The sequence below is a fragment of the Corythoichthys intestinalis genome, chromosome 1 (assembly GCF_030265065.1).
Source record: "Corythoichthys intestinalis isolate RoL2023-P3 chromosome 1, ASM3026506v1, whole genome shotgun sequence".
Lineage (NCBI taxonomy): Eukaryota > Metazoa > Chordata > Actinopteri > Syngnathiformes > Syngnathidae > Corythoichthys > Corythoichthys intestinalis.
In genome coordinates, this window is record NC_080395.1 from 56,592,554 (window position 1) to 56,606,150 (window position 13,597).

Below are 13,597 nucleotides of genomic sequence, written 5' to 3' on the forward strand. Positions count from 1 at the left end.
TTAAATTCCTTCTTGGTTTAGAGTTAAATGAATTTCTGGTCTTATTGCAGTCTGGAGGACAGAATTTCATTTGAGCAATTGCACATCATTGCTTTCCTACCTAACGTCATCATCCATTTAATTATTTTGATAAGGCAACTTTGTGGATTTTCTTACTAAGGTGTTTCAAATTTTAGATTTTGTTTTGATATGGATTTAGAGTATGTTTGTTTTATTATGAGGCCATCTCAATGTTTTGAGATAGCGCGTGCCATACATTTTGATGTCCATAACATTTTTGTGCCTCTGGCAAACATAAATGTCAACAGGGGATTGTGCATAATTGTTGAAGTGCAAGATTTAAAATCTATGCATTTAAAAAAAAACTGTCAGTGGGTTTGGTATAAGGAAGCTATGTAAAATTCAAATGTTGGTATAATTTTGGATGGCAGATCAATAAGTTATGTATGCGTCTTTGTGACAATGCAATAGCTGGCAGATATTAGTTTTCCGTGTTTGTGAGCAGTTTACCACTATGTAGCTGCCACTTGCAGAAATGGAAAATCTATGCATTTTTATTGTTAGACCTACTGTGACAGGCTTTTGTGTGCCTTTTAGACATCGATGAGTGCAGTATGCAGAAGCACACCTGCTGGAATGACAGTGAGTGTGTGAATCTACCAGGAGGCTACGACTGCATATGCACGTCAGGTCCAGGTTGCACTGGAGACTGCCCACAGGAAGATGGCATCAGAAGGAACAGAGAAGACTGGAAACCCAGTTATGACTTCTGCACAATTTGTTCATGCAAGGTACAAAGCCCTAGCAAATACAGTGGGGCAAATAAGTATTTAGTCAACCACTAATTGTGCAAGTTCTTCCACTTGAAAATATTAGAGAGGCCTGTAATTGTCAACAAGGGTAAACCTCAACTGTGAGAGACAGAATGTGGAAAAAAAAAACTGAAAATCACATTGTTTGATTTTTAAAGAATTTATTTGCAAATCATGGTGGAAAATAAGTATTTGGTCAATACCAAAAGTTCATCTCAATACTTTGTTATGTACCCTTTGTTGGCAATAACGGAGGCCAAACGTTTTCTGTAACTCTTCACATGCTTTTCAAACACTGTTGGTATTATGGCCCATTCCTCCATGCAGATCTCCTCTAGAGCAGTGATGTTTTGTCGTTGGGCAACACAGACTTTCAACTCCCTCCACAGATATTCTATGGGGTTGAGATCTGGAGACTGGCCACTCCAGGACCTTGAAATGCTTCTTACGAAGCCACTCCTTTGTTGCCCTGGCTGTGTGTTTGGGATCATTGTCATGCTGAAAGACCCAGCCACGTCTCAGCTTCAATGCCCTTGCTAATTCAAGGAGATTTTCACTCAAAATCTCTCAATACATGGCCCCATTCATTCTTTCCTTTACACAGATCAGTCGTCCTGGTCCCTTAGCAGAAAAACAGCCCCAAATTATGATGTTTCCACCCCCATGCTTCACGGTGGGTATGGTGTTCTTCGGATGCAATTCAGTATTCTTTTTCCTCCAAACACAAGAACCTGTGTTTCTACCAGAAAGTTCTATTTTGGTTTCATCTGACCATAACACATTCTCCCAGTCCTCTTCTGGATCATCCAAATGCCCTCTAAAGAACTGCAGACGGGCCTGGACGTGTACTTTCTTCAGCAGGGGGACACATCTGGCAATGCAGGATTTGAGTCCCTGGCGGCGTATTGTGCTACTGATAGTAGCCTTTGTTACTGTGGTCCTAGCTCTCTGTAGGTCATTCACTAGGTCCCACCGTGTGGTTCTGGGATTTTTGCTCACCGTTCTTGTTATCATTTTGACGCCACAGGGTGAGATCTTGCATGGAGCCCCAGATCGAGGGAGATTGTCAGTGTTCTTCCATGTCTTCCATTTTCTAATAATTGCTCCCACAGTTGATTTCTTTACGCCAAGTGTTTTACCTATTGCAGATTCAGTCTTCCCAGCCTGGTGCAGCTCTACAATTTTGTCTCTGGTGTCCTTTGACAGCTCTTTGGTCTTGGCTTTAGTGGAGTTTGGAGTTTGACTGACTGAGGTTGCGGACAGGTGTCTTTTATATCAATAATGAGTTAAAACAGGTGCCATTAATACAGGTAACGAGTAGCGCTTTGTTAGAAGAAGTTAGACCTCTTTGACAGCCAGAAATCTTGCTTGTTTGTAGGTGACCAAATACTTATTTTCCACTCTAATTTGGAAATAAATTCTTTAAAAATCAAACAACGTGATTTTGTGTTTTTTTTCAGATTCTGTCTCTCATGGTTGAGTTTTACCCATGTTGACAATTACAGGCCTCTGTAGTCTTTTCACTTTGGAGAACTTGCACAATTGGTGGTTAACTAAATACTTATTTGCCCCACTGTATCTGCATATTATATATATATATATATATATGTATGGCGGAAAACACAGACAAGGCTGAAAAGCAGTTTCTGCTCTTGCACCCCTCTTTAAAACTGCTGTATTTTAAGCCAAAAGAACTGTTGTGTTTGATAGAACAATATGTCTATATGCTGCCATAGCAGATTCATGGCGCAATAAGCCCCTGAACTATTTTTAATTTGTCCGTTTTACCCTGGAAACCCCTGTTTACAGACGTCGCACAACCGCTTTTGTTTCAACTTAGCCATAAAAAGTAGGTAAGTATACGCATTTATTAATCTAAATTTGTTGTCATTTTTAGCTTAGAATCATGCATTGATGTCTAATATGTAGTAAAAAAAAAAAAAAAAAAAAACGACAAAAATGATTCACTCTTATATTTTAAACTTTTAAACTCAAATTACGTCACAATGAAAAAATATGCGTCTGTAAAAAAAAGTCACAGATATCTACCTCATAACTATCACTTCATTGTATTTTTTTCGATACTGTCGTATTTTCCCCAATATTTTAGATGATAAATAATCGATCCAAACAAAGAAAAATTTAAAAAATATATATTTAAAAGGGTAAATATATTAAAATGAAAATCTCGATTACTCCTTGATGTCTGCGATTTCTGCATCCCGACCCTTGTTATATTACCATGTTTCACCCATAAAATCCGCCAAAAATCCAGCTGGGGCCATTAACAGCTGTGTCTTGACACTCGGTGGTACATGCTAGATGGAATTTTTGGACTGAAAAGAGAAAACATCTCGTTAAAATCATGGCGTCTTTATTTATGCTCTCGCGTGCTCTCACCTCCAGTTAGGGTTTTGCTGTTTAAAAAAAAAAAGTTAAAAATTTTTTTTTAAATGCCCTCCTGTTCAAAATTTTTCTTCCCCCAGAAAATTAACGTTTTATTCTCTCCAATGATGTATCACATGTGCATATCGGACAATTTTTAAATTTGGAAAAATTGGGGGTCTCAGAGTGGAACTTCAACTCACCTAAGTGTTTTCCGGCATATATATACAATATTTGTATCTCCTCCTACAATTGACTGGAAACCGATTCAGTATGTTTGCCTACAGTCCATAGTTAGCTGGGATAGGCTCCAGCACCCCCGTGAGGTTAAGCGACTCGGAAGATGAATAAATATATATACCGGTATATATAAATACTTAAATACTAGGGGTGTAACGGTACCGTAAGATGTCATTTCGGTTCGGTTTGTTTTTTAAGTGGTTGGTTCGGTTCATTTCCGGTACAAAATACGCAGAAAATAACTACTTTAGCTTGCTTTATTTTTTTATTTTTTTATTTTTTTTAATGTCAACTATAGAACTTGTGTAAATCAATAACGGTGACCCTTTTTGGGTAACATTTCAAATAAACTCTGAGTTCTTAAATTAAAACATAAATAAAACAATTGTAATAATTATAAAATCTTAGAATTATGAATGAACAAGTAAAACTGTAAGCTTTGAAATTTGAGCAGCACGAACCTGAAAATGACAAATGTAGTTATCTGACTTTAAAAATTTTTTTGCTCGAGAGATTAACATTCACATTTTCTGCAGAAAGCACATATCTGGTTGCGGTGGCAATATCTAGCGGACTTTTCCTAGATGTAGATTAATTGTCTGATAGTGCCGAATTAAGTGGGTTAAAATATCCGTGCAGCAGTGTCGCTATAACTTTGGATTCAGCCATCTGCCTTTGTCCATTGGTAAGTTTACAAGGGGAAGCCTGGGCGTCCATTGCAACACAGTCAATTACACCAGGTGGGACGGCCTATCAGTAGTGGAGTAAAATGGAGCCCTGAGTGTCCAACATGTAAGGCATCCATGCGGAAACTCCCTCAGTTGGTTCTGCACGTAGCACTTAGCTTGTGCTAATAATACATTTTATGAGAAAAAAAATACAAAAAACTGAAACATGATGTACTAAGTGAACCGAACAGAAAATGCAAAACTGAAATGGTTCAATACACCATTAGTTATAGAGCAGCTGGAGTGTTAAGGTGTACATGATTGCCGTGCAGCTTATCCTCAAGAGTTTTACTTCATTTTTTATGTCAAAAAATGTGCCAGTAATACAAAACATTTAAAGTTATTAACTATTACGTAAATGTTATTCCCAGTTCTTTTGTCGTAACTGGACAACTGATTTGCATTAATCACTTTACCAATGCTATCCTTTTGATTGTGCCGTCTGATTTCTCAGCGATGCACTAATGATTTCAACTTTTTAAAACAAGCGATGCTGCGCCAAATCAGAAAATAAAATGCCCACCCTGAGTATCAATATGGGACACGGCACAGCATGCCCTCAATGAATAGGTTCATCAATGTTCTGCACTCTTCTAAATGCAGTGTGAAAAGGCTTTTATGGGCGCAGTTGACCCACCATACACAATGTACATATATTTTGATCCCACCAAATCTCTGAGAATGACTCACCGAAGCCCTGGAGTTAGATGAACAAGCAGAACCTATATGGGTTTGCTGAAAATTGCAACACATTGCGGGAATGCATGCATGTACTTCCCGGCATTGAAAGCATACCACAATTGGCAGTAATTCCCCAGCAGGCACGAGATCATAAAATATGAAGTCCGAGGCCATAAGAATTGGCCCTGTGGTTACTGAAGCAGGACAATATACATGGGTAAAATATTTGCTGCGTTACCTTATAATGGTATGCAGAGTGATTTTATGATACTCGTACATTTTCTAAAAGCCTTTCTTGTAACATTTTTATACGCACACTGCACTGCCATCCCTGAGACAGACAGTGCTTGCTGTTCTGTGTAAAACCAACCATTAAGTTTTTAGCAGGTAAAGTGGAAGATAAACAGTAAGGACAGAGAGTGCATTGGTGAAGTCCAGAAATTCTGTCAATATGCTATCAATAATCTCTATACGTGGACATTAGGGATCGAGATCCATTTAATGTGCAATGACCACTGACCCCCCCCCAAGTCACCTGCCCCAACCCCTTCTTTATTCCCTACCTAAAAGTGTTAACAATGATCTTTCAATATTATTGCCAGCCTTGTGAAGTCCACTTACTTATTCTATTCTTATATTTGTACAGTATTTCGAGGTATAACTTCATTAAGTCATTTTAAAATTGCTTTTTTCCTTCCAGTTTTGCTTATCCCACTTTTTTACCCCTCTCATTTATGCCATAATAAGGGGAGGGAAGCAGAGAGGGAGAGAAACCTGATCAGGGGATCAGGATTACTGCAGCACAGCGACCTCCAGCAACATTAAAAGTAGAAGCATAATGGTTTTGCTGATACAAATTTGTTGAGGGTAAAAAGAATATAGCACCCCCCCACCCCACCAACCCCTCCAATAAAATAATTACCATACCCAGAGGGACCTTAGCACTGTTGTGGGCTATTATTGGTTCCAAATACTAAGCAATTTTGCCTCAAAACCTTCAGTTGTCTCCTTTCACGACAGCAATTACCCACAGCATATTATATCAGTAGGCCTGTAAGCATTTTTTTTTAAATTCTGTGTATTAGACACCATGTCAAAAACAAAAGAAAAAACATTACATGTATTCATACAGCAAAGTCATATAATCATTCGAATTTGTTCTCCAGGATGGGCAGACGTATTGTAGAAGAAAACCATGCGACTGTGGGAACCCAGAGGAGGATGTGTTCTGCTGTCCCAGTTGTGACAACAGACCCAGCAGCCAGTGTTTGGACCAGAGTGGCCGTACACTCTACCGAAGCGGCGCATCCTGGCTCTATGGCTGCCAGCAGTGCCGCTGCATGGTCAGAATGGACATGCTCACGCACACACACGCACATTCAGAGTGTAAATTGGCGACACAAATGAAACCTGACCTTCATGGCAAATCCCTGAGGGATGTAACACAATCTCCTCATCAATGTGAAATCCAACTTGGGCTTTGTTTAATACCAAGCTGTGGTATCCTGTTTGTGTGTTTGTTAAGGGACCAGAAATTTACTTTTTCCCCCATGCAATCCTTTTGTCTGTGTGTCTCCAGGAGGGAGAAGTGGACTGTTGGCCTCTGGTTTGTCCGGTGCTTGTGTGCGAGTACACAGCAGTGGCAGAGGGTGAATGTTGCCCACGTTGCGTCACAGACCCCTGCCTAGCCGACAGTCTGTCCTATGACATCCGACAAACGTGTCCGGACCATGCGGGCATCACTCGCCTCAGCGGGGACACATGGCAGATGCCCAACTCACCTTGCACCGGCTGCATGTGTAAAGTAAGAGAAAGCATCCTTAACAACTAGCGTTTTGTTTGAAAATTATATGCCGTTTTCTTCACTGAAGTAATTATAATTGCTGAAGTGCAAGTAAATAATCCTAAATATTTGCTCTTAATTAAATGTGCATGTGATTTAATTGTAAATATAGTATTTAAATAACTATTTAGGATAAAATAAATAAATAAATAAATAAATACTGACTCGATGAATTGTTCAGCAAAAATGTCTTTTTAATTTAAAAAAAAAAAAAAAAAATGGGCACATTTTCCAGTCGCAAATACGTGACTACACGAGTAAAACAAACTATAAGCACTCAAAATGACTGACAGTGGTACCTCAAGATACGAAATTAATTTGTTCCAGAGTGGCTTTCGTATCATGATGATTTTGTATATATTAGGATTCGCGGAATGGAAAGGATCCCTACGCAGACACAGGCACGATGTAGCAATGAACAAAAAAGCTTTATTTGTGTCCAACATAAAAGCAGTGGAACTTCCTGATCGTGGTAGTCGAGTGGGCGTGAGGCGATGAAGCTCGGGAAGGAGGCAGGCATGAAATCAGACAAGGGGCACGCAAAAAACAGGACCTGGGACGAGAGCCATAATGTCGTGAGGCGGTGATCAGAGAAATAAGTAAAGAATGCCACATACAACTGACTTAGGGGAAGTTTACATGGTGACTCTCCGATAAGACGAAAAATTTCAAATTTGCATTTATATGGTTCCATCTCCATTTGAACAATGTCGCAATTCCGCATGAAAACGATGTAGTATTCATGCCATGCCTTAGGGGGCATTACAGATTTATAAGGCGACAGCTAATGATGCACTTTGACCTCCTCAGCCCGTAAGACAACATGCCCGCCCACTCCAAGCAATGGCATTTTCTTTTGTTCAAAAAGGCACAAAAATGGAAACATTCAACATATTTAAATTTAAAATATTATTAAAACAGTAAATTAAAGCCGACTTTCCGCCATTAGCTTTTTTTAATGTTTAATAGCACCGATCCGCACGCCCAATGTGACGTGTATGAGTGCTGACGTTATCGGCGCGGGTCATGCGCGGCAGGAGCTTTTGATATGCATGCGGAGCCAAGCCCCCGCAATCGAATTCTTCCACTTTGGAGGCAGGATTCAGAATTTGTCTTCGCCTTTTGTCTTCGCCGACACCATAGGCACGCAAGGCAATTCCGCCACTCAGTCATTGTGTCTCCGTGTCGCAGAGTTGCCCCTGAGAAAACGTACACGTTGATCGGGACACGAGGTGGCGACATCCACTGCTTATAAAGAGGGCTGATCATCATCGCCATCACCTGTAGCCGCTCCACCCGTCTGACGTCCAATCTATAATAAATAAAAACACTCACACCTGCCAGAGGTGGCCATGGCTCAGGAGGAGCCCTAACACTATAATGTAAATCGCCTAATTTGTACCAGGCACTACTAAAACACCACATACAGTGGGGCAAATAAGTATTTAGTCAACCACCAAAAGTTCTCCTACTTACAAAGATTAGCGAGGCCTGTAATTGTCAACATGGGTAAACCTCAACCATGAGAGACAGAATGTGGAAGAAAAAAAAAAATCACATTGATGATTTTTAAAGAATTTATTTCTAAATTACAGTGGAAAATAAGTATTTGGTTACCTACAAACAAGCAAGATTTCTGGCTGTCAAAGAGGTCTAACTTCTTCTAACAAGATCAGCGAGGCTCCACTCGTTACCTGTTTTAATGGCACCTGTTTTAACTTATTATCGTTATAAAAGACACCTGTCCACAATCTCAGTCAGTCACACTCCAAACTCCACTATGGCCTAGATCAAAGAGCTGTCGAAGGACACCAGAGACAAAATTGTAGACCTGCACCAGGCTGGGGTAAAACGCTTGGTGTATAGAAATCAACTGTGGGAGCAATTATTAGAAAATGGAAGACATACAAGACCACTGATAATGTCCCTCGATCTGGGGCTCCATGCAAGATCTCACCCCGTGGCGTCAAAATGATAACAAGAACGGTAAGCAAAAATCCCAGAACCACACTGGGGGACCTAGTGAATGACCTACAGAGAGCTGGGACCACAGTAACAAAGGCTACTATCAGTAACACTATCATGGACTCAAATCCTGCCAGACGTGTCCCCTACTAAAGAAAGTACACGTCCAGGTTCGTCTGCTGTTTGCTAGAGAGCATTTGGATGATCCAGAAGAGGACTTGGAGAATGTGTTATGGTCAGATGAACCCTAAATAGAACTTTTTGGTAGAAACACAGGTTCTCGTGTTTGGAGGAGAAAGAATACTGAATTGCATCCGAAGAACACCATACCCACTGTGAAGCGTGGGGTGGAAAAATCATGCTTTGGGGCTGTTTTTCTGCAAAGGGACCAGGACGACTGATCTGTGTAAAGGAAAGAATGAATGGGGCCATGTATCGAGAGATTTTGAGTGAAAATCTCCTTCCATCAGCAAGGGCATTGAAGATGAGACATTCCTGGGTCTTTCAGCATGACAGTGATCCCCAAACACACAGCCAGGGCAACAAAGGAGTGGCTTTGTAAGAAGCATTTCAAGGTCATTGAGTGGCCTAGCCAGTCTCCAGATCTCAACCCCATCGAAAATCTGTAGAGGGAGTTGAAAGTCCGTGTTGCCCAACGACAGCCCCAAAACATCACTGCTCTAGAGGAGATCTGCATGGAGGAATGGGCCAAAATACCAGCAACAGAGTGTGAAATGATTGTGAAGAGTTACAGAAAACGTTTGGCCTCAGTTATTGCCAACAAAGGGGACATAACAAAGTACTGAGATGAACTTTTGGTATTGACCAAATACTTATTTTCCACCATGATTTGCAAATAAATTCTTTAAAAATCAAACAATGTGATTTTCTTTTTTTTTTTTTCACATGCAGTCTCTCATGGTTGAGGTTTACCCATGTTGACAATTACAGGCCACTCTAATATTTTCAAGTGGGAGAACTTGCACGATTAGTGGTTGACTAAATACTTCTTTGCCCTACTGTACATTTCATAATCTCTGGGGGGGGGGGGGGGGGAACAGAACAAAACAAAACAAGAGCCAAACACATTTGAATACTTCACTATCCATAGGTCAACCATTAATACCTTGTAATGAAATAGATAATAATACATAATGGAAAAGTAAATACTAAAATGTGGAACTTTACCTTTTAAGTGAGGCGATGTCGAAAAACGAAAGACCACCACCACCACCACCACCAACAATAGGCCAATAGGATAGCAGGTTCTTGATACTGAGTATGATGGGAAAGATTCTGACCAAAACAGCAGCATGGTCTTATCGGGCTGTCAGGGCCTCTTATTTCCTGTCTTTACTTGCTGTGCTTTTTTTGTCCCTTAGTGCGGATTAAGTATAACTAGTTCGTTAGGTTCCAGCTAGTTCTACGAATATTATCACATGACTGTTCGAGCTCATAGCAAACACAAAGTGCTAAAAGACAAGCTAAAATCTGCAGCCATTGTGTAATTGCAGTTCTTGCCTTTTCATCTCGCTGTTTGTGGCTTGAAAAAGCACTGAGAGTAAGTTATGCTCTTTTATTTCACATACATGAACATTGTGTAGCACATTGTGTGCAGAGTAATGCAATTACATTATTGAATTGCTGCAAGCGGGTATTATCTATTACAGTACTATTATTTCTAGTATGCTGGGAAAAAAATTGTGTACCGAATCTTTCGTATCTCGAGGTATCACTGTACTATTTCATGCAAAAACTATCCATGCTGATGAAGTGTTCAAAACGTGTTCTTTTTTTGCTCTTATTTACAGAATGGAAATGTCTGCTGTTCAGTGGATCTCGACTGCCTTCAAAACAACTGAAGTTCTGCTTAATACCGACCCTGATACTAACTACCTTTGCCTGACTTCCTCTCTTTTCCCTCTTCATTATATTATCAAGCCCCTATTTTTTGACAGACTTTTGCACATTCTCGTGCATGACATTATATGCATCTTAAATACAAAATGCACACTGGTTGAGACATTGATTTTTTTTTCCCCACCTGTAACTCTGCTGATGGGACACAGCTGTGCGTAGCTCTGCAGGAGCCTGAGGCCATAGCTACTCAATACCCTGTTGTGTGTCTTTGTGATTTTAGCTTTGCTTCACCACAAAGGTGTTGGCTCTTATAAATAGATGCAAGCTGCAGAAAGCTGTCACCGAGAATTTTAAGAGCCTGGTAAAGAGGTCAATGAAAATTCTTAAAATGACATTTTGGGCAAGAAATCAAAATGCCTAAAATTCAAGATAAATACATTCAGCAATATTAAAAATTGCCATCCTTTGCATTGTTGGGGGGTGGGGGGGCAGCAGTTAGTTCGATGTTCAGGAATAAAGCTTCTCATGGTAATTGTCAAACATAGTTTAACCATTTCACAGCAATATCGAATGAAGTTCACACACTGACTTTTGCCATGCAATACTGTAGCTTCAGCCAGCCCTTAGTTCAATAAAACCGTGAAAAAGAAGGGACCAAAACACCCAATTTATTGACAAAACCAACACTATAATTGCAATTGACCAAAAAAAATAAATAAATAAAATTTAAATCCAACCACTACAATTATTGGACCTTTCAGTGGCGTTCTTTCGCACTGGTGATAAAGCTGACTGTCAGATCACGCCACGTGATTTCCACAGCGTATAAGAACAATGTGATAATGTGCTGCAGAACTCTCTTGGCCCACACCAGCAGTAGACTTTGATTAAGTTACTGGACGTTGTTGTCGGTCATATTGCTCTGTCAATCCCAAGGCTGCTGAGCCATTCACTGTATGCCGCACATGCGATGACAGCAAGATATAAAAAGGGGAAAAAGAGATAATTAAAGGCCTGCTCGTCTGGATATGAGTATGCCAGCAGGTCACAGTGTGTCAAATCTGTTTACAGACAGTCAGGCTCATTAAGACAGAATATGTCAGTGCTCTTTCTGCAACAGTACACATGTTCATACCCCCTATTCAGTCCTGTCCTGTTCTCAATCATACTGATGTTTGTCTCGGGAGGACTTGTTTCCCTTTAGTGTCCCGTTCATCACACTTTAGGTCCATTGCTTTTAGATTTATTTGCTTTCCCCCCCAAGAGCTAAGATGGATGCCTGACACAGTAGTCGGAGTTATATGTAAGCAAAGACCTTGAAATGAAATATTTGTCAGATCTGCTTGAACCATGCTATGGAACATCTGGCTTGTCAGGGTCACAATTTGGTCAGATGAAAGCTATTCTGTATGCTTGTCTATGAAGCAGTATACAACACTTTTCAGAACTGAGTGGATATCATCAATTTTACTCCTGATCCTTCAACTCTTGAAGTCACTTGCCAAAACTCATTTTCACAATCTTATGATATTCAGTTCAAAGCCGCATCAATAATATTCTGGCTATAAATATATACAGAATTGCATGTGTATTCTACAAAGTCCACAACCTCCCTTCCAATGACCTTGATGTGTAAGGCGTGTAACACCTGAAGGGTCATCTTGTGATAGGCCATGTCATTGCACCTCCTGAGGGGATGTGACAAGCAGAGAGATCAGCCCCCACTTTGAGTTCTCAGCCACGGTGACCTTGTCTCATCTATTCTGTTTGTATTTTGGAGGAGCTTTTCTGTTTTCCTTTGTTCACGACCGCTTTTGTAAAATATGTTCACTGTGCAGTCACCATACAGTGATATTCATGGTATCTGTTCTTGTTGAACTTGAACACAGCTGTCGAACGTAGAGAGTCGTAAAAACATACTGTAAACACTTGTTCTGCTCACACTGTTGATTTATTTGATATATAAGGTTAAAAAAGAACTAATGTTAAAAAAATAACCTACTGTTAACACATTGCAAGTCGGTGTGTAAATGTTTTTACATACAGACAAAATGATGACATTATACAGTTTTCTATTAGTATTGTGTGTATGCATAATGTGTTCCTTTCAGTAATACTTTTATTCCTGTAGGATTGCTCATTTTACTGTAAATAGAATGTAAAGTGAATGGGTCTGTAAAGAAAATACGACTAATATGAATAATTCTCATTAATTAGAGCTTCTTAGGAGTGTTTTGAGTCCAGTATGAGAAGCAGGTTGTATATTGTTTTTATTGCTATTTATTTTTCTATGTTCGCCTTAACCCTTTTAGTAACTGCCATGGTTTTTCTCTTCACTGTTTTAGGGCAACTTTCTGGATTAGACTTGTCATTGTGTTTGTATACCGAAATGCGCATCAAGTGACTATTCACTGCACTGACAAACCTATAATGGGGAATATCTGTACATGATAATGTGAGAAAATAGAACAATGTACACATAAAAAATGAAAAGAAAATTGAAAATTCAGTGTTGTCCATGAAGAAACAACAAAACAAGCCATAGTGTTTCTCCATTTTGTCCAACATTAAAAAAAAATAAAATTAAATATTTTTTTTTTTTTTAAAAAGGGGGAAAAAAAGGAGAAGTTTTGTACCTTCTCGAACCTGACATGATTCTCCATGTTTTTTGATAGACGAACACACTGGAGAAATTCACTCAGTTTGTTTACTGTACTTGTACTCAAAGGGTTAAGTGTCATTTGACTTGAAGACTGTGTTGTGATAAAAGTTTGCTGTAAGACATTCTCCAGTTAATAAATATTTTAGTTGTTTACTTTATTTGCTCTATGTATTGGGTTTTGAAGTCTTATGATCACTGCTGTTTGAATTTGTGCTTTGTCAGAAATGTTATTCTGCACTTTTGCTCCCTATCCATAGAAAATACATTCTTTTTCATAAGCATCAACAATCCTTTCACGTTTTCCTTTAAAATCCAATAACAGAATTTTAGAATGGATGGAATAATGGATGGTGAGTGACAGTTCCATAGCTCTGTGTGAATTCATGACATCTGAAGGCACTGTGTGCAAGAGAAAAGTCAT

General features: G+C 39.5%; 1 protein-coding gene across 1 annotated transcript in view; it reads left to right on the forward strand.

The window, feature by feature from the left end:
- Nucleotides 1-13,334, forward strand: part of LOC130913588 (protein kinase C-binding protein NELL1-like) — a 308,184-nt gene extending 294,850 nt beyond the window's left edge. The window contains exons 17-20 of the mRNA XM_057832310.1: nucleotides 598-791; nucleotides 6,013-6,189; nucleotides 6,426-6,650; nucleotides 10,466-13,334. Of these exons, the coding sequence (XP_057688293.1) occupies nucleotides 598-791; nucleotides 6,013-6,189; nucleotides 6,426-6,650; nucleotides 10,466-10,516 (647 nt within the window). The 3' untranslated portion in view covers nucleotides 10,517-13,334. The remainder of the gene's footprint in view (nucleotides 1-597; nucleotides 792-6,012; nucleotides 6,190-6,425; nucleotides 6,651-10,465) is intronic.
- The last annotated feature ends 263 nt before the right edge of the window (nucleotides 13,335-13,597 follow it).